General features: G+C 35.3%; 3 protein-coding genes across 11 annotated transcripts in view; 2 read left to right on the top strand and 1 right to left on the bottom strand.

Annotated features, from left to right (window-relative positions):
• ACC (acetyl-CoA carboxylase) overlaps nucleotides 1-19,722 on the top strand; it is a 24,639-nt gene extending 4,917 nt beyond the window's left edge. Inside the window, exons 1-13 of one of the 8 annotated variants that reach the window (XM_017900682.1) lie at nucleotides 19-465; nucleotides 999-1,205; nucleotides 2,887-3,124; nucleotides 9,644-9,767; nucleotides 11,300-11,630; nucleotides 11,726-12,023; nucleotides 12,141-12,354; nucleotides 12,482-12,815; nucleotides 12,897-13,357; nucleotides 13,439-17,260; nucleotides 17,366-17,645; nucleotides 17,727-18,007; nucleotides 18,115-19,722. In XM_017900682.1, coding sequence (XP_017756171.1) covers nucleotides 435-465; nucleotides 999-1,205; nucleotides 2,887-3,124; nucleotides 9,644-9,767; nucleotides 11,300-11,630; nucleotides 11,726-12,023; nucleotides 12,141-12,354; nucleotides 12,482-12,815; nucleotides 12,897-13,357; nucleotides 13,439-17,260; nucleotides 17,366-17,645; nucleotides 17,727-18,007; nucleotides 18,115-18,729 — 7,236 coding nt within the window. In that variant the 5' untranslated portion in view covers nucleotides 19-434 and the 3' untranslated portion in view covers nucleotides 18,730-19,722. Of the gene's footprint in view, nucleotides 1-18; nucleotides 466-998; nucleotides 1,206-2,886; nucleotides 3,125-7,050; nucleotides 7,780-9,643; nucleotides 9,768-11,299; nucleotides 11,631-11,725; nucleotides 12,024-12,140; nucleotides 12,355-12,481; nucleotides 12,816-12,896; nucleotides 13,358-13,438; nucleotides 17,261-17,365; nucleotides 17,646-17,726; nucleotides 18,008-18,114 lie in introns of those variants that run through there. The other 7 variants (XM_017900688.1, XM_017900681.1, XM_017900685.1 and 4 more) reach the window with 7 other exon arrangements.
• Nucleotides 19,723-20,167: 445 nt separating this feature from the next.
• LOC108547905 (SID1 transmembrane family member 1) lies at nucleotides 20,168-23,550 on the bottom strand. The gene is made up of 9 exons (XM_017900616.1): nucleotides 23,380-23,550; nucleotides 22,996-23,294; nucleotides 22,733-22,880; nucleotides 22,583-22,666; nucleotides 21,958-22,269; nucleotides 21,334-21,883; nucleotides 20,988-21,253; nucleotides 20,682-20,891; nucleotides 20,168-20,602 (listed from the first exon to the last, which is right to left on the bottom strand). Exons 1-9 carry the CDS (start codon nucleotides 23,548-23,550, stop codon nucleotides 20,315-20,317), a joined length of 2,328 nt encoding a protein of 775 aa, XP_017756105.1. The 3' UTR covers nucleotides 20,168-20,314.
• Rpn9 (regulatory particle non-ATPase 9) lies at nucleotides 23,460-26,665 on the top strand. 2 transcript variants are annotated; one of them, XM_017900614.1, is made up of 6 exons: nucleotides 23,460-23,510; nucleotides 24,978-25,154; nucleotides 25,238-25,351; nucleotides 25,470-25,796; nucleotides 25,879-26,211; nucleotides 26,295-26,562. In XM_017900614.1, exons 2-6 carry the CDS (start codon nucleotides 25,039-25,041, stop codon nucleotides 26,560-26,562), a joined length of 1,158 nt encoding a protein of 385 aa, XP_017756103.1. In that variant the 5' UTR covers nucleotides 23,460-23,510; nucleotides 24,978-25,038. The 2 variants fall into 2 exon arrangements, with proteins under 2 accessions (XP_017756103.1, XP_017756104.1); XM_017900615.1 differs by lacking the exon at nucleotides 23,460-23,510 and having other exon boundaries at nucleotides 25,039-25,154; nucleotides 26,295-26,665.
• The last annotated feature ends 954 nt before the right edge of the window (nucleotides 26,666-27,619 follow it).

The following is a 27,619-nucleotide window of genomic DNA, read 5'->3' as shown; positions in this document are numbered from 1 at the left end:
ACAGCGTGCACGGCAGTGCGTTGTCGTATCTCCTTTCGTGCTCGTCGACGTGAAACACGAAGTAGTAATAGAAGCGCGACGATGACGAGGGCTCGTCGTATGAATGCCTGATCGCGCGGTTAGGATACAGGAAACCAGATAAATAAGAAGTCGCGAGTGTTCTCCGAAGGAATTACTACATACGTCGTAAACAAAGGACAATAATTAGTGCTCGATAATCGTTCACCGTCGCAACGATTATTATACTACACATTCGTATTAATTTCTTCTTATTTTGTTTTTTCATTTTTCTTCCCCATTTTGTTTCTTTTTCGTTATGTTCTTTTTAAAACCCGTTTACTTGCGCTCGTGAAAACCGTAAAGAGGGCAAGAGGAGAGCGGAAAAGTCGTCGTGTCGAAGAACGCTGATATCCAGGATTCAAGCAGTATCTGGTATGCTTCGAGGTCTTCTGGATTCTTTTTTGGGTACATGTTCCTAAATCGTTGAAATACGTTGGTAACTCGTGGCGAACTTAATTGCGTTCTCCCTAAAGCGTTTCAACGAGTTCTATCTTGGTCCACTTCAAATATTACGCGAACCTTGGTACCTTCTCGACTCACCCTTGTTTCGATATTTTCACTGAAACTATCAATAAATGTTACTGGCCTCGAGCGACTAGTTAAGCGAAAGCTGTACCACTAACTTGGTTAATCTTTCCTTCAGTTTTTTCCTTTTTTTCTGTTTTATAATACGTTTATATCGGATGATTCCAAGGTTCGCGTAGTATTCCACTCCCGGACCAAGTTCGTCTCCAACGCGAAACGCATAGTAGCGCTCTGATATTGTCTCTTCACGATAAACGGAACGAGTTAGCGTAATACTTCCATGTAGTTGCGATCGGCGAAGTAAGGGACAGGGTGTTCGGAGAGATTCGAAGCGAAACGAAACGAAACGAACGTCTGTCCCAGAAAAAAATCGGGCAAAAGGGTCCTGCTTGATCCTCCCAAATTCTTTCAAGGTCTTGTTCAAGCTTCACAAAGTGACTCCCGAAGTGTTCCCTCCGCCGTTTTTCTCTTTGTTCCCGTACTCTTCGGCTTCACGTTCGCTGTGATAGCACGCCGATACGTTCGCATTGGACACGTTTTCACGGATCAACCACAGCAAGGGTGGTGGGCTGACATATTTCGAGCAATTCATTCACTGTACATTGGTAGAAGAATCGAGGGTGAGTAACCAGACTTTTCGAATTTGGTTTCGCCTCGTGGTCGCTTCACTTTGTTTCTCTCGCATTTTGGGTTTCTCCCGATCCTGATCCATCTTCACTAGTGGTATCTCCATACGTGCCGATTCGATTTTACTTCTCGATCCCTATTCGCACAGCCGTTTACCCTCCATCTAGTGCTCACCTCTTGCCCAAAATCCCGAAAACAGGGAAAGATAAGTAAAACAAGTAGATGGCTCTTATCAAGCTTGACTAATCCTCACTCGTGAGCCATCGAGTACTAACAGTTTATTCGTGAGTTTCAAAGGTGTTACAGATACGATTTTGCAAATCGGTATGGGTGTGCAGTTGGTGTACGATTTAACGCGGCTGGTTTGAAAGGCTTAACTCGATGTCTGGTGATGCTGGTGGTGTCATTAACACGTGGATCATTTTGCACATACGCGTATCATGTGGCGGATATAATTGATTTATTTCGATCACGGTTATCATTCGAGTTTTGTAGTATCGTACGAAGGCTTGAGTCGGTCGTACTTTTTTTTCTTACGACTCGTTAACGATTCTAGTCGACACTCTGTTCCGCTGTTGGTAGAGGTCTAAGTATATTTACCGATTGAATTTCGCCATTTTTGAAGTCAAGTCGGTCTTGCGTTCAACGACTAATTTTTCCGTGACTTTTTACCTTCGAACGTTTATTTTATGTCTTACTGTATTTTACATCGTATTTTACTAGCTATAGGAGTACCTATTCAAGGATAGTTCAAGAATATTCGTAAATTTTTGCTCTCGATATCGAGGCGATTTTTGGAAAAAATTTAAATCGACTGGTTAGTATAAGAGAATAAAATTATCGCGTATTACCGTTATCTCGCAGATTACGTAAACGTATATATGACAGACAGTATATATGTTATAAGAGATATTTTTATTTAACAAGGATGATACTATTCATCGTCGATCATCGATATAATAATTCATTCTCTTATTCATTATGTATTAAAGTTAATTGCATCCACGATCAATCGCTTCTCATGAAATTCACGCATCTGTATTACTCGTTTGCATGACGACCCTGGGGTTCATCGAAGTTGGACGATTAGTCGGAATCTTTACTTATGCAAACGGTAACTGCGTGTCGGATCGCGGGTAAATTGCATAACCAGGGTGAAGGGGTCGTTTGGTGGTGAGACGCTTTTTTTTTCATCCCTTGGGAACTGCATGCAGCTTATTTTCACGACGCGAGAATTGAGGGCCACTCCCCATTTCAGAATTTTCTCATAGTTTCGACACTTTAAAAGAACCAGACGAAACTTCTCGAGAATCGAGCAAACATTTCCTGCAGGCTGCACGTTCGTTCTCGGTTATGTCGTCTATGATGATGGAAATGCTATGAATCCTTTTCGATAAATTAGCATGGAATTTGCATTAGACGTAAACGGATCGATACCGAGTTAACGATGTCGGAATTGTGAAGAAAAAAGAAAACAATTAGATAAACTCAATAAATAAGAAAAAAGAGGTAGCGAGTGGCCCTTGGTGCTAGACCGGAAACGGGAGTCGCGAGCTGCTATGGGGAGAACGCGACAGTGCATTTTTAAGTATCATGCAAACCCTGGCCACGAGATTGCTCAGGATGCTGGATGGTATAAGATACGATCGATCTTCACATGCACAAATTTTGAAGGTAACGATAACAGAGGAGTCGTGCAGAGATCATCGACAGAGGACGAGAACAGTGCCGTCAACTCCAACGGTACCATGACGGATAATCCAGTCAGCTTCGTCGTCGGGGATCCCGACAACGATCCCTCTGAGGAATTGGAAGTGGAGGATAGCTTCCCGTCCGAAGGAAACGATTTGGCCTTAAACCAGGTGCAGTACAATGCGATGGCTGGCTTGATCGAGCGCCGCAAGCGGCTCAGGTGACTTTTTCTTCCATTTTTTTTTTTTCCCCCCCCTTTTTTTTTAGACTTCGAAGATTTTAGACTGCGGACAGGTAAAAATCGACGTTCAAAATATAGTCGCAATGGCTAAGAAAGGGTCTTCCTCGTTTGACCTGAGAAGATTCATCTGAGAATCCTTTCGATACAGGTGGCCATCTCTGATCTTCGATAGGAGAATCTTTTTGGAAAGAATCTGTTTGCGAGTTCGTTGAAAGATCGGATTTTATGAGGAACGATGAAGAGCGGGTAGAAAGAAGTTGAGAGATATAAATTCGAGAATTTTGATCAGCCAGGGAAGTAGATGGCTCCGTTTTAATCGAGGTGCCAGAAGTAACGTTGCTCGTTGGTGTGTCGGATACAATGTTTCACGAATCGTGACAATGATCTTTAAACGTTCTATACGGATGAATGGGAAGTTTCGAAAATCTTGGATAATTGTGATTGATTATTGTAATATTTAATAACTAAAAAACTAATATTCTAAGTTCGAAGTAAATACGTAGTCGTGTTTGGTAACATTCTCTCCCTGTTCCGCGCAATCGTGAAAATTTTTCATTTACGTGACCAATAAAGCATAATCGTTTCATCGGATCATTCGAACGTCGTTGAATAGTAATGAGAATACGTGATTGTGCAACACGAAAGATTGTCGTTGCACGCAAAACTTTTTCTCCTCGTTCTTATTTACAATTTTCCATTATTCGTCTCGTTTTTATCGATATACGATATAAAAGTGTCGTTTAGATAGGGATTTGAAATATTATGCTTCGTTCAGCACGTATATCCAGTAGTTTTTCTAATGTGCGATTCGCAAACAAATCTTCTCCTCTCGTTACGGCTGAACTTTTGAGAAATACTCGAATACTTTGATAAAACGTCGTGAGATGAGGACACGTAATCTGAATATTACGAAGTGGCGCTGTTGCAAAATGAATTTTCGAATAGGACAAAAAAGATCGCGTTATATCGTGGACCTTCGTTTTCTGCTATCACTCCAGTTTAATATTAACTGAGAATATCGAAAAATTTGAGAAAGACCTTGAACAATTACTACTCGCGCGATCTTTGATAATGCGGGCTAATCAATTGTTTTCTAAGTAAACCACGGAAATAGCGACGGTCGTGTAACCGCGCAAATTAAACATAATCGCGCGATAGGATATATCGTTAATCGACTAGCATATCAACGTATATCTTACCTTTGAAACTAGTCTGTATAAATGTTATCATCGCTCGTTAGTTTCCTTCATCGTTATAATTATTCGTGTTGATACGTTACGTCCGTATATTATAAATGCACTTTAATGACATCACGAACGTAACTCCTGATTCTCCCTCCTTGCACACGCACACGTGCATATACACACACCACGAGCAATTTTCTTTCCCTCTCTCTTTCGCCTTCTATTTTTATTATAATGAAGTACATGTATCATTCATAAATTTTTTCGAAATTTCCGCGTATAATTATGCTTTTTCGATATGGTAATCTGTACGGATTAGCTACCAGAGGATCTTCGGTTTAGCTGAAATAAGTAGAACCGATTTCAGAATAGTTGGCTAAACCACAACGAATCACAATCGTCGCGTGGAAGACTTTGAACCCTGCAGTATTTACAACTGTTATCCCAATGGTTTGAATTTCAAATAAGAAACGACATTCCCGAAGCACGGTCTATCAACGTCAATTCGATTGTCGTGAATAAAACAGATATAACATTGGGATCTTTAGACGGCAAGGATCTCGGACTTCATAATGTTAGCAAATTATATAATCGCAAAAAAGAAATGCAGAGAGAAAAAAGTAGCATACCTTGCAGTCCCGATACGACATGCATGTACGATGAATGACGTTCGCAGCGTTGAAATCGCATTGTGTTTTACGAAACATTCGACGAATCTGAATCCAGCGAACCTTAGGAATGATACAGATTCTTGGATTTGATGCTCCAGAAATATTCTTTCCTTTCCATTTGATCTCGCTCGATTTGTGAAGGTTCTTTCTCTCTTTCGTACTTCAGCGAACAAATTTTTCGCGAATTTTTAACGAAAGAAGCGTAATTGTTTCGCGGATGGAAAAGCAACGATCTTCTTTCGCGTCGTGTCGCAAGGAATTTCAAGTTTGTTTATTTCGAACTCGATGCGCCAAGTTATTATGAAGTTCAGCGTATGAAGCAATGGCTCGTTTGTGTTTACTTTCACATTTGACGAGACAAATGTGTAAAAGGGAATTTCGATGATCAATACGAAATACGCAATGGGCCCCGGTCGTAATCACGTTCGACATCTTATTACGATCCACTGGTATTTCTCCTAAGTAGCTACATCCTTGGAGGTCGTATTCATTGCTATCTGAAAACACGAAAGATGTGTACGGTTGCTTAATGAAAGTTCGTGGATTAAGTACGTTTGCGGCGTGCAATTTTCCAATTACCTTGCCACTGATGTCGCTATATTCAACCTGTTACGTAATCCTTTATTATTCTTTCGTTAATTTCGACCGGTAAGTAGCGTGTCTACGAAGACCTGAATAAAACTAAAAATTCGTCGTGATCTTGCTAGTCTATCGCGATTTGATTAATTTGTCGCAATTTTCTACCAGCTGCAACTATGCGCGGAAACTTATCGCGAAATTAATTTTATTCGACTTCGACGTAAAGATAGACGAAAAAAATTTATTTTCAAAAGAATTGCCACGGTTTTTATTCGAGAAAAAATTAATTCAAAAAGAAATCTCGCAGTTTCTACTTACGTTTGATCTCAAACATCTATTCCAATAAAGTCGCCGGCAATTTTGCTGAGAAATCGATCCCATGAATTTATTTCGAGAAACGTAGCCACAGTATTCATCGAGAAATTTATCACGCTCCAGGGTTTTCGCCTCGGAATTAAAATATTAAATACTAAAATATTAGTTTCGAAACGTATCACCATAAATGTACATTCAAGGATACGCGGTCTCAAACCGAGAAGCTAAATAAAAGGATCGAGACGTGTCCGGTATCAGAGTTTCGATCTGAGAAAAAGAAGATACTCACGTATCTCACGGCCGAAAGACGAACACTTATCACTCCTCGGTGTGTTAATCGGCGAATTTACGGTAGCCCGTGATTACGTCAAACGGTGGTCTCCGAATATCTCGGGCAAAGTTTAACGGAGATAGTACACGGACGGAAACGTCTCGCAGAAACAAAAGTAAAAGAAAGGCAAACGTCTCCAATTGGCCACTCATTTCTCCGTTTAGTACACGTTACTTCCTCGAGCAACGTGTTATAAGGTAGGGGGAACATCAGATGAAAGGTATATACCGTCCACGTTGCTGCTTGTCAGTGACCACGAGCCTTCTAAGAATGTTGGACAGTGATTTTAGTCGCTTCCGGGCCACCGTCGTTCTCTGTTCCCGATATGTGAGTCGAGTGTCATCGAATCTGTGTCATATTCCATATTCGCGCCATAAATCGATACAAAAACGTATACCGAAGAGTCATCCATCCTGTCCATGAAAAATCGGTGTCAACGATACCCATGTCGATGAACCAAAAGCATCGACAGACCTAAATACCAGCTGATAGTTCTAATCCGATGATTCTCTGAACGAAACTGTATACTCTTAACGAATCTCGAATTTTGTGGATCGATGACGACAGTCTCAGCCTTTTTCATTCTACATGCACGCAAATGTTCGTCTCGACCTTCCGTCATGCAAACTCGTCGGATTGTTAATCACCTGCGAACATCGTAAACGCTGTCCTGTATCTACCCGCAGAGAAATTGGCAGCGTGACAACGAAACCAAATTCTGACAAACATGTGATCGAGACCACTGGGATGTATCGTCGATCGTCGACACGCTTGGACACCGTGTCTAAGCAGAACGCGATCCGTGATCTACGATGAGGAGATCGGTGAAAGCGGAAGTTAGCAATTTAATACAGATCCTTCTGATTCCTGGGAAAATATACGCGTGTTTTTCTTCGAACAAACGTTTGTCGAACCTCGTGAAAGGAAATTGGTCGTAAGGTTCGGGAATAAACGTGTTTAGATCGACGGAAGTATCAATCATCGACGACCTCGCGAACCGGTATTCGATCCGGAAATGAAATACGGCCTTCGAGTTGAACGTCGTATAAAAGTCGACATCGTCTAGTAATTAAATAGTGGTGCAAGGTAAATTTGGGGAAAAACTTCTGAATTTTAAGTGGAAAGATGTTAAAGTGGAACCAGGAATACTCGACGGAAGGCTTTTACGTGTAAGATGGTGAGAGACGAGCGGGAAAAATAGTAGAGGTAAAGCTCGCGTAGGAGGAAGTTGTAAAGAATCGTTGATATGGAATCATAGTGGAATGGAAAGCGACGAGGGATTGTTATGGGTTTTTAACGTGGATTCGTTCATCGTGATAAGAGTGTCGATCGTGAAGCTTCCGATCGTCACAGGGATCGAATGTAAAATGATTACGAAATGAGACGGTTGAAAAGATTCGTATTGGCTGAAAGTACAGAAAAGGATCCTATTTGGAAGAGCTCCGACAACCTGATGGCTGGTACATCGAAAATAAACGTTGGAACTTCGACCGAAATGGCCGTGTCAGCGGAAACGTCAACAAAAGAGCAACAATTACCCAGCACTGGATTAACGTAATGCATTTCGTTGTATTAGAATTTGTTTGATTAATAGATTAGAAGAAAAGTCTAAAAAGTATCTTGAATTCGGATTTGGATTCGAAATTGGTTAACGAACTTGTCTACAAAAAGAAAACTAACGCGTTCGCGCGGTAAAAGATCGAAGAGAAAAGAGAGAAACGAACAGGTAAATGTTAGAGCAATGAGTTAAGAAATAGTACTTTACATTTAGATTTCGAATCGATTAACGTGTTCATCGATCTGAGAAAATAAATTACGCGGTAGGAAAAAAGGGGAAGAAACGTACAGGTAAATCACTAGGAAACGAGTAATTTCCTCTAGTAGTTTGTCGAAATATGAATCACAGTGACACAGAATCTAACGAGCTATATCTCTTCGTCGTACATTCACGTTTAGTATGAATTAGTATCGGAAACCTTTCCCTGAATTTCGCTGACGTGCGACATTTTTTATTTCCGAATTCTGTCGTGCCTACCAAGCTAGATCCTTGAAGTTTCGAATGTCAGAATCCCGCGGAAAGATTGGTACACACCGTCGTATCATTGTTTCGTTGAAAATTCATGGACTTTGCTCGTTGGCCTTCACAGAAGACGGTCCTTCTTCCAGCAAACAGTTGTCTCCAGTTATTTCTTTTCTGCTCGAACGTTGAACGAGGAACACTTGTGCGAAACGGGAGACATGTCGCGAGAAATAGATAGTAGACTCCAATTATTCTCAATTTCCCTGTTTCCAATTATTCCTCTGTTTAAAGGTTTAAATTGTAGCGTTTTCGTGATCTAACGTCGTCGTGATCTAAAAGAACGAAAATCTGTCGAGTTTAGACGCCATATTTAGAAAACGAATCGGTAGTTACCACTTATACTCCACTAGGTACGATCGAGTCATTCACGGAACGGAATTTCTTTTCGATTCATCAACGTTTCCGTATTATTAATTTTTGTAACGTTTGTAACGATTTCGACAGCTGACTTAAGCATAACTCGCGAATTTTGGTATAACAGCCATCGTGTTCGATTTCGCTGTAGAGGATTCAAGGCGCGTAACTACAAACGACGTTACTTACGGAGTGACCCGATAATCCCTGGACATATACACCATTGGACGGTGGATCATAAATAGTAAATCGGTAATCGTTCACTCTCGATCGAAGGATAATTCCGAGAAGCACGTAAAGTCCTTTATTCCTCTCTTCTCTACGAGTGTCAACGAAAACGAGTAAAACGATGTTCGAAATTTGCCTTTTCTCCGTAGAGACGTTGAAATACCGATGATTATTACGACATCCTGTAAGATAGTGGCCGCGTGAATCCACGTGGAGTCGTTTTCGATTCTTGTCATACGTTGCCGGAGGTTTTTGTTACACGCGATGCACGGGAAGAGAAGCAACGCGTGCGTAGGAATAAGAAAAATGTATCTAGGCGAGATACATAAGTAGAAGGTTCAGAAAGCGTTACGGAGTTGTAGGAATGGCATTGCGTGAGCCGCTTAAATTAACGGTTCGTATACTTTCTCTGCTGTCATTCACGTGTTCCTCGCTAATGGATGATAAAAATCACCTTGAAATATCTAGGGAAATACCTGTACCGACTTGACATATCTTTGTCTCTATCTTTGTCTCTTCGTCTGCGTATCGGTGCCATTATTTTTTCTTTTTTCCTCTCTTTAAATTAACGAAAAATAGTTCGACAACAAGTAAAAATAGGTAAAATTTGGGATAACACGGTGAATTTCCAAGCGATTACCACAGGTTCGTTGGGATTCTTCGAGTGTCTCGAGATTAGAATCAAAGTTGATCGTTAATGGTGCAATGGTTCGATCTAGGACGGAATAGTAACACGTGGATCGTTTGATTTCATAGGCCCAGCATGTCACAGGGCACGGTGATGATACAAACCCAAAATCGGCTGTATGAAAAGGACTTCACCATTGCCACACCTGAGGAATATGTCCATCGTTTCGGCGGTACGAGAGTCATCAACAAGGTAAGAACCACTTCGAATCATCCCTTTCGTGGTTCCCATTAGACTTCGATAAAATTGTCAGTCTCCCATGATAAAATTACGAGACAGGTAGATTGTTCGTGTATAAATCAGAATCGCGAGAAACACTGCAGTTTAACGATTGATTCACGATCAACGTTGGCGTAGATCGTTGTGAATCAAAGGAGACTTATCGTTTCGCGTATGTAAAAAGAAATCCCTTGAACGTTTTAAATCGTTTGTTTACCACTAAGAATACGACGACTTAACGTGTCACTTATCGGCAATTTATTAATCTGTTTTTCTACGCCATCGCTTAACAACTGAAAGTTTATTTGTTGACCGATGCAGACGTGCAATTTTTCCCCTTGCGATCTCATTGCGATATATCTTTTCTCTTTTCTCGTCAGCTAAAAACAAGATAGGATACACCGATCTCGCGAAATCGTGACGGAAAAGATCGCACGTGTATGTCGGCCCTTAATCGGCTTTGGAGTATCGGCGCTTATTAAACGATTTAAAAAATCACTTTTCAATTTATTACCGCGTTTTAAGAAATACAGACTTGCGAGAAAATTATTTAAAATCGTTAACGACCAGTTCGGAAGAATAACTTTGGATACAGCGATCGTTAACGAATAAAAGAGTGAATCAAGGTCGATGAGTGATGCGTTAATGAGGATTGTTGTTTTCGGGTCTAGAAAAAGTAGGTATTTAAGCAACATCAAATTTTAAACGTTAACGCGGATGTCGATGTGGGATTTCGTGATAGAAGCGATTGATTTCTTGACAGGAAATACAGTTTAAATGTACAATGATTTTTTTCTTTTTTTTCCTTTTGAGGATATGATACTGTATTTGTACTACATTTAGAACGCGTTAGGTGATCGTAAAATAAGTAAGCACAGAAGGAGGTCATTAAACGTGCAGATGTATCGCGTTCCGCTTGAGTATGTCACGAAGCACTCACCGTACAGTTTCGCAATAATCGTTGAACGACTTTAGTAGTTGACCTCGAACGACCTTGGATGATCTTGAATGATAGGCTATCACACCTGTTCCGTCGTATTTTAGCATAATCTCCATGTAGCATGAGGATCGTTCCGTACGAGACGAATTATCTTACCTCGGGAGTGCCCTTGAAATTTCCAATCAAAATTGAAGCAACATGGTAAAATCCCATTTTAAAGATTACTTAGCAAACGATTTTAATTTCGACTACTTCTCGCCGTCGTAAATTCGATTCGTTGTTGTTTGAATTTTATCACGTTACTCGATACGTATCAAGAATGATTAATCGCCGTTAAGCCTATCTTATACCCTTCGTATCCTCGTCAGTTTGAATTTGTGCCCGATACGAGTAAAATATTTGTATATTTTACTTTTCAATTGTCACCGCCAGTGGATCGTTTAATAACATTTTCTACTCCGAATTCTTCCTGTATATGGTTAGTATCTCTATAACGTTGAAATTTCACGCTTGTCGATAACGCGTGGATGATCGATGCGTAATAAGAAAGCTTTTCGATTCGTAGATTCTGATTGCGAACAACGGAATAGCGGCCGTAAAATGCATGCGTTCGATTCGACGATGGTCGTACGAAATGTTCAAGAACGAACGGGCTGTACGCTTCGTTGTTATGGTGACTCCGGAAGATCTGAAGGCGAACGCGGAATACATCAAAATGGCAGATCAGTACGTACCTGTACCGGGTGGAACCAACAACAACAATTATGCAAACGTGGAGCTAATCGTAGACATTGCCGTACGCACTCAGGTCCAGGCAGTGTGGGCAGGATGGGGTCATGCATCGGAAAATCCGAAATTGCCAGAATTACTTCATAAAAATAATATGTGTTTCATTGGTAAGATAATGAAAACGTGGCTCAATGTTATTCCAAGGTATAAATTTTGTATAAAAAACGAGTGGTTGTAAGAAAAAGTGATAATCATTTCTTAGGACCATCCGAGAGAGCGATGTGGGCCCTTGGAGATAAAATTGCATCTAGCATTGTAGCACAAACTGCAGATGTACCGACACTTCCCTGGTCAGGTTCGGAATTAAAAGCGCAATACAGTGGAAAGAAAATAAAAATATCTTCGGAACTTTTCAAAAAGGGGTGCGTTTCGACGGTGGAGGAATGCCTGGCAGCGGCTAATAAAATAGGTTTTCCTATCATGGTGAAAGCTAGCGAAGGAGGTGGTGGAAAAGGTATCAGGAAGGTCGAAAACGCTGAAGAATTGCCTACGTTATTTAGGTAAGAATCAACTTTTCAAATTAAATGCACGAAAATTAAAAGACTGGTCAGCTGCAAATGTTACATAAAAGATAGTTAGAAATGTCGTATATTAAATAACATTAACAATTTTCTTAGGCAGGTACAAACAGAGATACCTGGATCTCCGATATTCATTATGAAATTGGCAAAATGTGCTCGTCACTTAGAGGTTCAATTGCTGGCTGATAATTATGGAAATGCAATATCGTTATTTGGTCGTGACTGCTCTATTCAAAGAAGACATCAGAAGATTATCGAAGAAGCGCCAGCCGTAGTTGCTAAACCTGAAGTTTTCGAAGAAATGGAAAAAGTAATTACGAATCATATGTATATGAATAGGAAATATCTGATTTTTTAAATGTGAATTAATCGATGAGCATTATAACGAAAATTTTATTCCGTTTGGAAAATATTTTTGAAATATTGCTTCGTAATAGGCTGCTGTAAGGTTGGCCAAAATGGTTGGATATGTCAGCGCAGGCACTGTTGAATACCTGTACGACACTTCCGGGCGATATTACTTCTTGGAACTGAATCCACGTCTTCAAGTGGAACATCCCTGTACAGAAATGGTATCTGATGTTAATTTGCCAGCAGCTCAACTTCAAATTGCTATGGGGTTGCCTCTACATCATATTAAAGACATTCGCCTTCTTTATGGTGAAAGTCCATGGGGAGATAGCATTATTGACTTCGATCAACCGCAACATAAACCTCAACCTTGGGGTCATGTAATAGCAGCAAGAATTACTAGTGAAAATCCTGATGAAGGTACAAGTTACATTTTCTACAAAAGCTTGTACGTTATTTGATAAAATTATAGAATTCCACTGTAACAAATATATTCACTAGGTTTCAAGCCAAGTTCGGGTACTGTGCAAGAACTGAATTTTCGATCCTCGAAAAATGTTTGGGGTTACTTTTCGGTAGGAGCTTCTGGAGGTCTCCACGAATTCGCAGATTCGCAATTTGGTCATTGTTTTTCTTGGGGCGAAGATCGTAACCAGGCTCGAGAAAATTTAGTTATAGCTTTAAAGGAATTGAGCATTAGGGGTGATTTCAGAACCACTGTCGAATACTTGATCACGTTATTAGAAACGGAATCCTTTCAACAGAATAATATAGACACTGCTTGGCTTGATTTGTTGATTGCTGAACGTGTTAGAAGTGATAAACCAGATGTATTATTAGCAATAACATGTGGCGCGCTTCATATCGCTGATAGAACCATCACTGCCGCTTTTACCGGATTCGAAACAGCATTAGAAAAGGGACAAATACAAGCCAGTAATGATTTAGATAATGTTGTCGATGTAAGTCTATTTTTACATCGTTAGCTTTTGTACACACAGAATTTTCTTACAAATATTACAAAATTTAACCAAATTTTTCAGGTTGAACTCATTAACGACGGATATAAATACAAAATACAAACTGCCAAATCAGGCCCCAATAGCTATTTTCTTGTTATGAACGGCTCCTATAAAGAAGTAGAAGTACATAGATTGTCTGATGGTGGACTGTTGCTTTCTTTGGATGGTGCAAGTTTTACGACTTACATGAGAGAGGAAGTTGATCGTTATAGAATTATCATTGGAAATCAAACTTGCATCTTTGAAAAGGACAACGATCCTTCTTTATTAAGGTCACCGTCAGCTGGAAAGTTGGTCAGCTATTTGGTTGAGGATGGTGGTCACGTGAACGCTGGACAAGCTTACGCAGAAATTGAAGTCATGAAAATGGTAATGACAATAACTGCGAGTGAAGCTGGTAGTGTATTTTACGTTAAAAGACCGGGTGCCATTCTCGAGGCAGGTACCTTGATTGCTCGGTTAGAATTGGATGATCCGTCTTTGGTAACGAAAGCCCAAGAATACACTGGTCAATTTCCAGAAACTGCACCTCCAGCAATTTCTGAAAAATTAAATCATCTTCATGCTAAATACAGAACCGCTTTAGAAAATACTCTGGGAGGATATTGTTTACCAGATCCGTATCATATACCTCGAGTGCGAGAACTTCTTGAAAAGTTTATGAATTCCCTTCGTGATCCCAGTTTACCGTTGCTTGAACTTCAAGAAGTAATTGCAACGATATCAGGAAGAATTCCAATTTCTGTAGAGAAGAAAATTAGGAAATTGATGTCACTATATGAAAGAAATATAACATCTGTTTTAGCTCAATTTCCTAGTCAACAAATTGCTGCTGTAATTGATGGACATGCAGCAACTCTTTCGAAGCGAGCTGAGCGCGATGTATTCTTCTTAACTACTCAAGCTATAGTCCAATTAGTACAAAGATATAGAAATGGAATACGTGGAAGAATGAAGACTGCTGTTCACGAACTTCTTTTACAATATTACACCGTCGAAAGTCAATTCCAACAAGGACATTACGATAAATGTGTTTCAGCTTTAATAGAACAATATAAAGATGATGTGGCAATGGTAACGGCCATGATCTTCAGTCATAATCAAGTCACAAAGAAAAATGTCTTAGTAACGATGCTCATAGATCATCTTTGGGCAAATGAACCTGGTCTCACAGACGAATTGTCGAGCACGCTGACGGAACTAACGAGCTTAAATCGTACAGAACACAGTCGTGTAGCATTACGTGCAAGACAAGTTTTAATTGCTGCTCACCAACCTGCTTATGAATTAAGACATAATCAAATGGAATCTATATTTTTATCAGCGGTAGACATGTACGGTCATGATTTTCATCCAGAAAATCTACAGAAATTGATACTTTCCGAAACATCTATTTTTGATATTTTACACGATTTCTTTTACCATTCCAATCGTACAGTTTGTAACGCTGCTTTAGAAGTTTATGTTCGTAGAGCTTATATTAGTTACGAGTTAACCTGTTTGCAACACTTAGAGCTATCAGGTGAAGTACCACTTGTACACTTTCAATTTTTATTGCCTAATAATCATCCCAACAGGCAGAATCAATCTCCAATTAATCACAGAGTAGGAGCTATGGCAGCTTTCCAAGATATGGATCAATTTGTTCGATACTCTGACGAAGTTCTCGATCTCTTAGAAGATTTATCTTCAGTTACTTCAGTTTCAGCCAAAGTGTTGGAAGCAGTAGATGCAGCTGGTAGTGAATCAAGACTTAGTACATCTATAAACGTATCTTTAAGTACTGCAGAAGCTAGTGGTCCAGTGGAAATTGGCGAACGACCTGCAGAACCAGCACATATTTTGAGCATTGCCGTCCAAGAAAAGGAAAATCACGATGATACTGCACTGGCGAAACGCTTTGGAGATTGGTGTGCCACAAACAAAGAAGAACTAGTCTCGCGAAATATAAGAAGAGTTACATTTGCTGTTTTAAAAAAAAGACAGTTCCCAAAATTCTTTACATTCCGTCAGAGAGACGGTTTCGTGGAAGATAAGATTTATCGACATCTTGAGCCTGGTTGCGCTTTTCAATTAGAATTAAACAGAATGAGAACTTATGATCTTGAAGCCTTACCAACTTCGAATCAAAAAATGCATCTTTATCTTGGCCAAGCGAAAGTTGCTAAAGGGCAACAGGTTACAGATTATCGGTTCTTCATTCGTTCCATTATAAGACACTCTGATCTTATCACGAAGGAGGCCAGTTTTGATTATCTGCACAACGAAGGTGAACGTGTTTTATTAGAAGCCATGGATGAATTAGAAGTTGCATTCTCACATCCACTTGCAAAACGTTCGGAATGCAATCATATTTTCCTGAACTTTGTACCTACAGTTATTATGGATCCAGCTAGAATAGAAGAAAGTGTAACTAGCATGGTTTTGAGATATGGACCAAGATTATGGAAATTACGAGTGCGGCAGGCTGAGATCAAAATGACTATTCGCCCAGCACCAGGAAAATCAACGTCCATTCTACGTTTATGCATTGCTAATGATAGTGGATACAGTATAGATTTGCATCTTTATACAGAAACAACTGATCCAAAGACTGGTGTTATTCGATTTGAATCTTATCCTTCTTCGACGGCAAATGTTGCCTGGAGACCAGGGCCTATGCATGGTTTACCAATTTCTACGCCATATTTAACCAAAGATTATCTTCAAGCAAAACGATTTCAAGCACAAAGTGCTGGTACAACATATGTGTATGATTTACCAGATATGTTTAGACAACAAACTGAAAAGCTATGGCATAAATACATAGAAGAAAGGCCACAGTCTGATATAACGATTCCAAATCCTGTGATGGATTCTGCGGAATTAGTCTTAGAAGGTGAAAATTTAGTGGAACAGAAACGTCTCCCTGGGGAGAATAATGTTGGTATGGTTGCTTGGAGATTAAGACTTTATACACCAGAATATCCAATATCTGGCAGAGATGTTATACTGATTTCGAATGATTTAACACATTTAATTGGTTCCTTTGGTCCTAAAGAAGATCTAGTATTCTGCAGAGCATCGGAAAGAGCTAGACAGCTTGGTATTCCTAGAATATACTTTTCTGCAAATTCTGGAGCTCGCATTGGTTTAGCAGAGGAAGTAAAAGCATTGTTCAGAATTGCTTGGGAGGATGATAGTGAACCAGAAAAAGGATTTAAGTATATATATTTAACACCGGATGATTACGCGCGTTTAGCGCCGCTTAATTCTGTGAAAACTTCACTCATTGAAGATAAGGGCGAATCTCGTTACAAAATTACCGATATTATTGGTAAAGACGACGGTCTTGGAGTAGAAAATTTAAAATATGCTGGTATGATTGCCGGAGAAACATCAAAAGCCTATAATGAAATAGTTACAATTTCCATCGTTTCCTGCCGGGCTATCGGTATCGGTGCTTATTTAATACGTCTTGGTCAAAGGGTTATCCAAATAGAAAATTCTCACATCATTTTAACCGGCTATAAAGCATTAAATGCTGTATTAGGTCGTGAAGTATATGCTAGTAACAATCAATTGGGTGGTATACAAATTATGCATAATAATGGAGTATCACATGCAACTGATGTAAGAGACTTGGAGGGTGTTGCCACTGCTTTAAGGTGGTTAAGTTACTGTCCCAAATATAAGGGTGCACCTCTTCCTATATTGTCACCACCACTTTCTGATCCAGTTGATAGAGATATCACTTATGTTCCTACAAAAACAGCTTATGACCCAAGATTAATGCTTGAAGGTAAAATACAAGATGGTACAAATTACTGGGATAGTGGATTCTTTGATCGTGGCTCTTGGCAGGTATATCTTATTTTATACTAATATTATCTATAAATATTATGTACTTAACAATTTAGTTTGAATAAATAAAAGCTAAGATTTCCTAACTATTAATATTATTTATAGGAAATAATGAGACCTTGGGCTCAAACTGTAGTAACAGGACGGGCTAGATTAGGTGGAATTCCTTGTGGTGTCATTGCAGTAGAAACAAGGACTGTTGAATTGCATTTACCTGCTGATCCGGCTAATTTTGATTCAGAAGCTAAAACGATATCTCAAGCAGGACAAGTATGGTTTCCTGATAGTGCGTATAAAACTGCTCAAGCTATTAAAGATTTTGGAAAAGAAGAACTTCCACTTTTTATTTTCGCTAATTGGAGAGGATTTTCTGGTGGAATGAAAGGTTTTTATCAATTTTAAATAATTATGAAAACTTTACATTTATTACTTTTTGGATTAATTACTAACGATATGTCGTGTATAGATATGTACGAGCAAATTATCAAATTCGGTGCTTACATTGTGGACGGATTAAGAGAATATACCAAGCCAATATTTGTATATATTCCACCAAATGGAGAGTTAAGAGGTGGTGCTTGGGCTGTTGTTGACCCAATGATAAATCCTCGCTATATGGAAATGTTTGCTGACAATACAAGTAGAGGTGGAGTTCTAGAAGCTGGTGCAATAGTAGAAATAAAGTTTAGAACTAAAGACATAATTAAGGCCATGCACAGGGTTGATATAGTGATTCAGAAACTTAAAGTAAGTATTCTCTGTTATCATCATAAAAATTAATTTTATTTATCTTCTATAAATGATAGGCTATATATTGTATATTTACTAACACATGAAATTAATCATTGTTTTAGGAAAACTTATCTAGTACAAATTCAACTGAAGAACGAGCAGAAATCGAGAGTCAAATACGTAAGAGAGAGCAAGCTTTAGAACCTATGTATCGCCAAGTTGCTGTTCACTTCGCGGATCTTCATGACACACCAGAAAGGATGTTCGAAAAAAATACCATTCACGATATTATTCCATGGCGAAAAGCGCGCAAACTACTTTATTGGCGACTTAGAAGAAGACTTTTGGAGGATGAAATAAAGAAGGAAATTCTTTCAACTCAACAGAATTTAGATGTTAGACAAGTGGGTGCAATGTTGCGTCGATGGTTTATAGAAGATAAAGGTGCCACGGAATCTTATTTGTGGGATCAAGATGAAGCTGCAACGAATTGGTTAGAAAGTCAACATAAAGATGAAAATAGTGTTGTTTCGCGTAACATCACTTGTGTAAAACAAGACGCAGTTGTTTCTCGAATAAAAGAAGCTCTTGAAGCTTGCCCAGAAGTGAGATTGAATGCAATTTTAGAAATTGCACACAGACTACAGCCAGCAGAACGTGCGGAATTGCAAAGAACTTTATCACAGATAGAAACGACCACACAAGTACACCACAATGATTCAAGTGCTTCGTCCTAATGTTTCTTGAAATTGAAAAAAAATCTCTTGTCTATCTGCGTACCTGGTGTATGTAGTTATATTAGAATTAATTGTACAGACATTCGTTATTCTTGTTAATAGCAAATTGTACGGGAGTAGTATAATTTTTGGAAGATTAATAATTGTTTCTATCGATAGCGTTACTTGATAGAAAGTAAACGAACTTGTGTCTTATACAAGTTCAACGGTGATGCTATCGAGTGTCAGACAGTATCACTGCCATCTCCTAAACCGTGGCGAAGTGTGCCCTTTGTTTATAATAAGTGTATTCATGAATATAGAAATTATATTACATGTATATACATGTGTGTGTGTGTGTGTATACAGGTTGAGCCTCGTAATATAACGACCTCAAATAATTCATAAAATATTTGTTGTACGAAATAATGTTTCGTATAGATGTTACATGGTTTCCAGGGTGACATATAGTATGTAAAATAAGAACGTATCCTAACCGTTGGATCGGACATGGTAGTAATATCATTGTTTGGCCAGCTCGCTCGCTAGATTTAACACCGCTCGATTATGAAGAAAAACGAAGTTTATCGCGAGCCTTTAATGACAGTAGAAAATATTAATCGTACATGTTCTACAATAACAGTAGAAACTCTTGAGAAGGTTTCTCGCTTACCGATGAAAAAATTACGTACTTGAATTAATTGTAACGAGCAGCAATTTGAACATCGCTTAAAATAAAATTTATTTTGCTAATATCTCAGGAACTATGTATTTTAGACCCGATTTGGAGTAATATCTTTCTATGTAGAATTCAACGTTTCATCCGAATTCGGGAAGAAATGTTAACTGTTTCGTCTAAAAAATTGAAGGTGACCTTCATATCTTGATAAAGAAGCAAAATAACATAAAATTGATTAGACTATTATACGTTCCCTTGGAAACCATCTATATGAAATATTTTTTTATAGAACAAATATTTTATGAGTTATTTGAAATCGTCATGTTACGAGACTCACCCTGTATGTGTATATATGCGCGCGCGTGTGATGTGTGCGTGTGTGTGTCGCGTGCGTGTATCCACGCGCGCGTGTGTATATATATATATGTACATGCATACATACATTATATATATGTGCATGTATGTATGTATATATGTATGTGTAATATATGTGTGTAATATATGTGTATATATATATATGCATCATTTTTTAGGAAAAAGAATGTTCGTTGTGTTTTGTTTTACCGAACGACTAATATGTACATCAATATTTTCCATTTTCGTCGATAAAAAAGATCGATAAATAATTTTAAGGTATTAAGTACTATATTTTCGATCATGGTACAAACTATAAAAAATTCTGTGCTTTTTAGGAACAATTTAATACGTATAAAGGGATAGATCATACAAAATTTTATGATTTTGAATGTTTAAAGGAAATAAGGCATTTAATAAGGAATAGTTGCTAAATGACATTTATACATACATATATATTTTATACTATTTTTAATTCATCGATATCAAGGTCAAATGTATATTACAAGCAGTCATATCGTTAGAAACATAAAAAAGAAATTCGGAATACTCCGTTCATTCGTGTCATTGTCTTTAAAAGACTGGTATCTGACTTCGATGTACATCAATTAAATCATCATCTAGGGTAAGCAGTACCATAAAGGAAAAAAATAGCGCTATAGCAGACAGGAAATGCCAAATGTCATGGTTGTCAAAAAAGTCTAGGAGGTTGCAGGGTTTATTATATGTACGCGATTGTGCTGGCGTATACTCCCATGAAATAGTTTTGTTTATAAAAAAATATAAAGCAGCACTCCAAGACACAAATGATAAAAGAATATAAATCAATGGTCGAAGTAGAACTCGTTCTTTATGAAAGATCTGAAATATTACAAAATAGATTAATTAATAATATATAGATAAACTATATAAATATAATTATTCATGTATATGTACATACCTTCATAATAATATAAAAAATAATATATAAAACTAAATTGGACAATAATATAATTAACAAAAATGTTTGAAAATTGTGTATGTGAAACATATTCGCAAATACTGCGAGAACACCGTTACATAAATTTGCTACAACAAGCATTAGAAAGCGTCCCAGGTACAAAGGTTGAAACAAATGTCTAATTCCAGAACGAGCGTCATGTTTATAAGACTAAAAAATTATGAAATTAGTAATAAATTGTGCCTAACAAAATTAACTAGATGAACATCATTAATTAGAATATCAAATTTAAATACGTAAAGATACCTGTATTACTTTTACTACCACTTGTTTACATTTCCATCGTCCCATATAGTAAATTTGAATGGTCATATATAGACAAGTTAAAAGATATATGATCGTAAAAGTAATCCAAAAGTATATTGAAGTACTCTGCTCTCCTATCAATCCTATGAAGATAATCAATGCCAAAATTCCAAATGTAACTGATGCTCGAGCATTTATATCCGGGTGACGAGTTTGATAAATCTTAATCATACATAACACAGTTATGATGTACATAAAACTCGTATCTAAATAAATGATATAATCTTTGTCTTAATAACATAAAAAGAAGTTAAAACATTCCAATACAAATTCATTTTTTTCTTACCAAATTGAAAATTACTTCGATTTGGACATATATGATAACATCCTGAGAGTATCCCCTCCATAACAAGCGCAGTGCCCATTGCATAAAATAATCCATAATGTTGTGGTATACCATAACATTTATTTTTTTCTCTTTCAAATTCATTGTGTTCTCGACAATATGTTAAAAATAAAAACAAAAGACCCAATACAATGTATCCAATATTTGAAAATACATGATTGACATCTGATAGTGCTCCAATTGGATGAGCACATAAAAAATTATAATAACAGTTATCTCCATCACCAGTAATATCAAGTATATACTGATACGTAAACACTAATTGTATAGCAGGTAAAGTATAGAAAATAGTAATTGTTATCAAGTAATAGAAATATAATCGAGATTTATGCCTAAGAATTTTTGGATCTTTACGAGCTAAATCACAAACCGAAAGTACACGTTTTGTTCGTATAACTTCCTTATCAGAAAAAGCATCTTCCATTACATCAATATCATCTTCATCTAGCGAAGAATCTTCATCTATAGATATGGATTGTTGTGGAGCAATCTGCAATGTAATTAATGTATTTAATCAAAAGATTTTCCAATTTCTTTTATTACATAATTAATGTATTATTTTACCTCTTCTACTGTTGAAGAACTTGGAATAGGTGCATCAATATGCTCTGACTGATCATATAATAATTGTTTAATTTCTCTACCTTCTTTAATTTTTGATACCACAATGCTTACAGCATAGATAACGCAAAAACTAAAAATAACAAGTACCACTAATCCTGAAGCAATAATATAGTCTCGTTTGGTAATACTAGCTTTTATTGTTAATATCACATGCTTAACTCGTAGAGGATTCATAAAAGGAACTCCATAACAATCTGTATCATCAGTTTTTACTGTAAGTACTACGAAGAAGCCCAAAGGGTATTTTTCTCTCTAAAACATATTAATGCAACTTCAATTCTGTTTTCAAAGAAACTAAACATTACAACTACCGAATCATAATGTGTGCTTAAGTATTGTATATATTAAATAATAATAATTAAAGTGTTATATTGAAAATAATTTGATATATATAACTACATTTCTATTTCAATAAAAATCAACATTAATATTGCCAAAAGCAGTTACATATTTTGATATGATAGTTGTAGTGTTAATAACAAATATCAGCTTCTCTCTTATTTTATTTCTAATATAATAAATATATTAGAAGTCGTATTATCATTATATCAATAAAAATATTTACTGGTACAAGTATACCACCCTGTCGATTCACAGTTTGCCAAAAACCAGAAAATTCAATAGAGTCATCTAAATCAAATGCAGGACACTAAAAAAGATATTTAAAAATTGATAATAATATGTTAATTTAGTAATTATAAAAATTTAAACTTACTGACATATTTTGTATTGAAAGTATCATACAGATATCGCTACTAGACTTAACATGAACAATTACAAAACTTTCTATTTCTTCTGAGAAAGTGTAACCGTAATAAACAGGTTGAGATGGTGAAATTTCTATTGATCTGTTTTCTCCAAGGCTGAAAAAAGATCAAAACAAAAAAAATGATTAACATTCCTCTATCTTCATTGTAATTGTCTCTTCGTATTTATTTCATTATTTTAATTTTATTACAATATATAAAAAATACATACTTTAAATTAAAATGATTCTCTATTGTCATATTAAGCTTGAATAAAATATTTTGAATATTAGCAGTGGATAAAGTAACAGTAATAAGTTTTTCATCTTTTACTGTTTTATGTTTATATTTGGTTGGACATATAGTTCGACTTGTTTTGTTATACATTAAATTATCAAAATGTCTACTCTTAACTACAAGAGGGATTTGCCATGATAAGGTTTCTTTATTTCCATGAACAAACACTATAAGAGGTTCATCGTTACTAGCATTGCTTTCAACATTTATTCTTACTGTTTCCATTAAACTTATCTGAAAGCAACACAAGATTATATAATGTATAAAATATATAATAAAATATTATGACATTAATTTGTATAAAGATGTTTATACTTACATTTGTAACATTGTATAAAAACATATATACAACATCAGAATTTATGACATGTTTATATTCTTTGTTATAGTCTGCCATAACAATAACAGGAGAAAATGAAGATTGTAAAGGAATAGCTTCATGAAGATTAAGTGAGAATAGCAAAATAATTATCATTGAAATCACTTGCATACCTTAAATACTGATATATAATTATATTAATCACAAATAATATACAAGATATAATTCAATTATATTCTATTGATAGAAGATAAAACTATTGCTATTACTATTAAACATGAATTATCAGTTTAATGTTTATGAAATCCCTACTCTTAGATTTTTGACGATACATATTACATATACGATAGAATAGTATTAGAATAACTAAATCGGCTCACTTTGTGTTATGTTAATGGTTAAGAATTATTCTTTGTCTACACTAACGTATTATATCGTTTTTATCTATCTATTCCGATTGGTATCGATATATTTTGTTCACTCTTTTTGTCATGTAATATAATTTGCAAATATTATACTTTTGCATAGTAACAAAAATTCAGGTATTCGATATTTATAATTATATTTGAAAAATTAAACCTATTACATAGTACTAGATTAGCCAATAAGCAAATTAAATACGTATTTAAAACATTGGAAAATGGAGGTATCATAAAAATTCTCTAATTTTTTAAATCTTGTATGTACACACAGCAGTAATATTACTAAATGTTTGTATACATACGAAACAAAAAAAAAAAAAGGACATGACAAAAAGGTGAAAGAAAATATTACATCGGAGGAAGTTTGATGTATAAAAGACTATCAAAATCTTTTAACCCTTTAGGGCCTTTAAAAGTCTTAATCGGCCCTGGTATTAAACAGTGACCAATCAGGTTTACATTTTTCCATGCATCATCTTTTCATTTTTGCATAATACTGTATACATTTAACTACGCTATACGTATCATTCCTTATGTTGATTCATATTCTTTGATAAATATGATTTTCGAATTTTATATCAAATATTAGATATCGAATAAAAGAACAGAGAATCTATATTTAAAAGAATATATTCTGTTATATTTCGAATAAATCAAATAATTCAATATTAATTATTTCCCCTACATATTATATTTTATTATTTTGATAATAATTTTTGATATTCTATTCTTATTGCTTTACTGCGCAATATTATTGTATAATTTGATATTATTACTAGAAAGTAATATTTTAAATTAATCATTCATGCATAAATAACAATTATTTGTGTACAAACATATATAATACAACTATATTTGAATATTTTAACGAAAATTTTAATATATAGTTATAATATAAATTATATATTATATCACTAGGAAATAAGTAGCAACAAAACTAAACAAATACGAATTTGATTAACAAGAAGTATTAAACTTTATATAGTTTTTCGAAATAATAAATCTGCATGCTATTTGTATTCATTCTTTTTCTATTTTCTAATCATGGAGAATAATAAATTTTTTTTTTTCGTAAACAAATTTTATATTTTTAAATACTATAAAAATAAACTTTAATAATAATAGTAATAAAAGTAATAAAATAAAATAGTAATAAAATGTTTCTTTTTTTTTTAGAATAAATTTTGTATCAACTTAATTCATTATGCTGATTCGACTTTAGTCATTGTTATTAAAGATGGCGGTATCTGTGGCACCAAAAGATGTTAATACATATTTGAGTCAAAATCAAAATATTGCAGACAAGGAATTGGCTGCAGAATGGGCGCAACTCGAAGAATTATATAATAAAAAGTATTTTTTGTAAAATATTTTATATTACATACATATTTTAGTAAACAAAATTTATTTGGACTTCATTGTCCGGTGACTTGCAGGCTTTGGCATCAGTTAACACTCAAGTTAGAAACATTTGTCAAAAATCCAGCGTTGCAGAAAGAAGATAAATTAGTACAGTTATACGTAAACTTTTTATCTACATTTGAAAATAAGTAAGCACAGTATATATATTTTTTCGAAATGTTAATTCATAACCTCACTTATTCTCTTATATGACGATTAAAATCATCGATGTATTATTATGATTATACAAAATTTTCTTATGTTTAGGATAAATCCTTTATCATTGGTAGAAATATTAGCACATGTAATACAACAATTTCAAGATAAAAATGGAGCAATTAAATTTTTGGAAAAAACAGAATCTAAAGTTAAAAGCTGTAATGAAGCTGTTGCCTTGTGTAAAGTCCTTACAGGACAGATTTTGCTTGAAAAATTAAATAACCAAGAACAAGCAAAACAAATTATAGAGGAAGTAGAAGCTATGTTAGATAATGCTGATGGTGTTACAACAGTTCATGGTAGATTTTATTTATTAGCCAGTCGCCTTTATCGTCTTCAAGGAAAACATGCTGAGTATTATCGTACTGCTTTAAGGTATTGTTATAGTTATTAAATCTTTAACAACAGAGAATAATCATAATTCATTAATACATTTGAGCTGGTTTTTATATTTCAGATACTTGGGTTGTATTGATTTAAATAGCTTAAGTAGACAAGAACAAGAACAGCATGCATTCTTCCTTGGATTAGCTGCACTATTAGGTGAAGGTGTATATAATCTTGGAGAATTACTAGCTCATCCAGTTTTACAGTCCTTGAAAAGTACACCAAACTCTTGGTTAGTTGATTTATTACAAGCTTTCAATGCTGGTGATATTGTTGCTCTTGAAAAATTAAAGCCACAATGGAGCAAAGTTGCTGATTTAGCTGCACAGGAATTAAAGTTAAGACAAAAGATATCTCTTCTATGTCTTATGGAAATGACTTTCAAACGGCAAGCTAATAACAGGTGTGTGTGTTTTTTATTCTAAATATATTAAGGAACTAGATATTGTAAAACAGTCTATATTAAATTATTTTTTTTTATTATAGACAATTAACGTTTGCGGAAATTTCTCAAGAAACTCGTTTGCCTCTAGGTGAGGTAGAATTATTAGTAATGAAAGCTTTAGCTCAAGGTTTAGTTCGTGGTGCTATTGATCAAGTAGCAGGGACAGTAAACATGACATGGGTACAGCCTCGGGTATTAGATCGTACACAAATAGCTGGAATGGTTCAACGACTTGATGGATGGTGTAAAGATGTTAGTTCAATGGAACGTTTGTTAGAATCTCGAGCGTCCGAGATCCTTACTCTTTAATATTAGGTTTGATAATTTTTCATTGATTTGTTTGTAAGTTTTATTTTCTTATCTTTATTAACTCACTGACTTACCATTATTTTATAAATAAAAAGATATAATTTACTACAATTGATATAAATACATAATAATTATAAACAAAATAAGATTAATTTCATCATGATAAGTCAATGAGTTAATATAAAAGAAAGTATAAAATACATTTTTTTAAATGAAAAATTATAATGCTATTTGCAAGCGAATTAAAAAAAAAATAAATTTATTTTTATCTTAACATCTTAAAAGAAACAATTTAACACAATTTTTAATGTTTCCATAAGATAATTATTTGAATTTTTTGTGTTCAGAAACTTTGTATTGTGACCGAAATATTAATAATAACAATATATATATATATATATACATATATATATATACACATATATATATTAACATTCATCGCGTTTCTCTTGATTATTCACATGTACTTTAGATATTAATCATTTTGGATAGTACTATGCTGCTCCTACATATCCAACAATAAAATCATGAAACGTATACGTATTATATATTTATATAAAAATAAGAAAAAAAGAATAGGTGTATAGAATCAGATGTTTTAGCATTAAGCTAAAAAATTTCTAGAATAAACGTTCTATAATTTTAATTGTAATTATAAGGTTTATTTCAACATAAGTATCTATATGAAAATCATCATAAGTATTCCTTCTACGTTGTATTTTTTGCTTGTTTCCTAAAGCATAAATGTGGAAAAATACGAAAAAAAAATAACATTTGTGAAAGATTTTAAACATTAAAATAAACAATTAACAATAATAGAAGTCAATAAAACTTGGAATATAAATAATGTAGGATAAAATTATGTTAGATAAAAATACTATTGAAGAATGTGCAAAAAATACAGTGTCCTAAAAATATTTTGAATAACAATAGAAAGTAATAAATAGTAACCGTCCATGAATGTTAAATTATTACATTAAATAACTTTATTTTGTCATAATGAAGTTAAGTAATTTAGTATTCATTATTAATAAAGTGTCCTATCGTTTACAAATGA

Source organism: Eufriesea mexicana, unplaced genomic scaffold (genome assembly GCF_001483705.2).
Source record: "Eufriesea mexicana isolate 0111107269 unplaced genomic scaffold, ASM148370v2 scaffold1312, whole genome shotgun sequence".
In the NCBI taxonomy this organism is placed as follows: domain Eukaryota; kingdom Metazoa; phylum Arthropoda; class Insecta; order Hymenoptera; family Apidae; genus Eufriesea; species Eufriesea mexicana.
Note: the sequence above shows the minus strand (reverse complement) of the source record. Positions and strands in the feature narration are given on the sequence as shown.

Excerpts from the sequence above, each read along its gene's own strand:
- LOC108547905 (XM_017900616.1), bottom strand. The coding sequence starts at position 23,550 with ATGCAAGTGATTTCAATGATAATTATTTTGCTATTCTCACTTAATCTT. Across the intron at positions 22,270-22,582 it reads AGGGTGGTATACTTGTACCA|AGAGAAAAATACCCTTTGGG; the intron begins GTAAATATTTTT and ends AATATGTTTTAG. Across the intron at positions 21,254-21,333 it reads TCGAAGTAATTTTCAATTTG|ATACGAGTTTTATGTACATC; the intron begins GTAAGAAAAAAA and ends TCATTTATTTAG.
- Rpn9 (XM_017900615.1), top strand. The coding sequence starts at position 25,039 with ATGGCGGTATCTGTGGCACCAAAAGATGTTAATACATATTTGAGTCAA. Across the intron at positions 25,155-25,237 it reads GAAGAATTATATAATAAAAA|GCTTTGGCATCAGTTAACAC; the intron begins GTATTTTTTGTA and ends GGTGACTTGCAG. Across the intron at positions 25,797-25,878 it reads TATTATCGTACTGCTTTAAG|ATACTTGGGTTGTATTGATT; the intron begins GTATTGTTATAG and ends TTTATATTTCAG.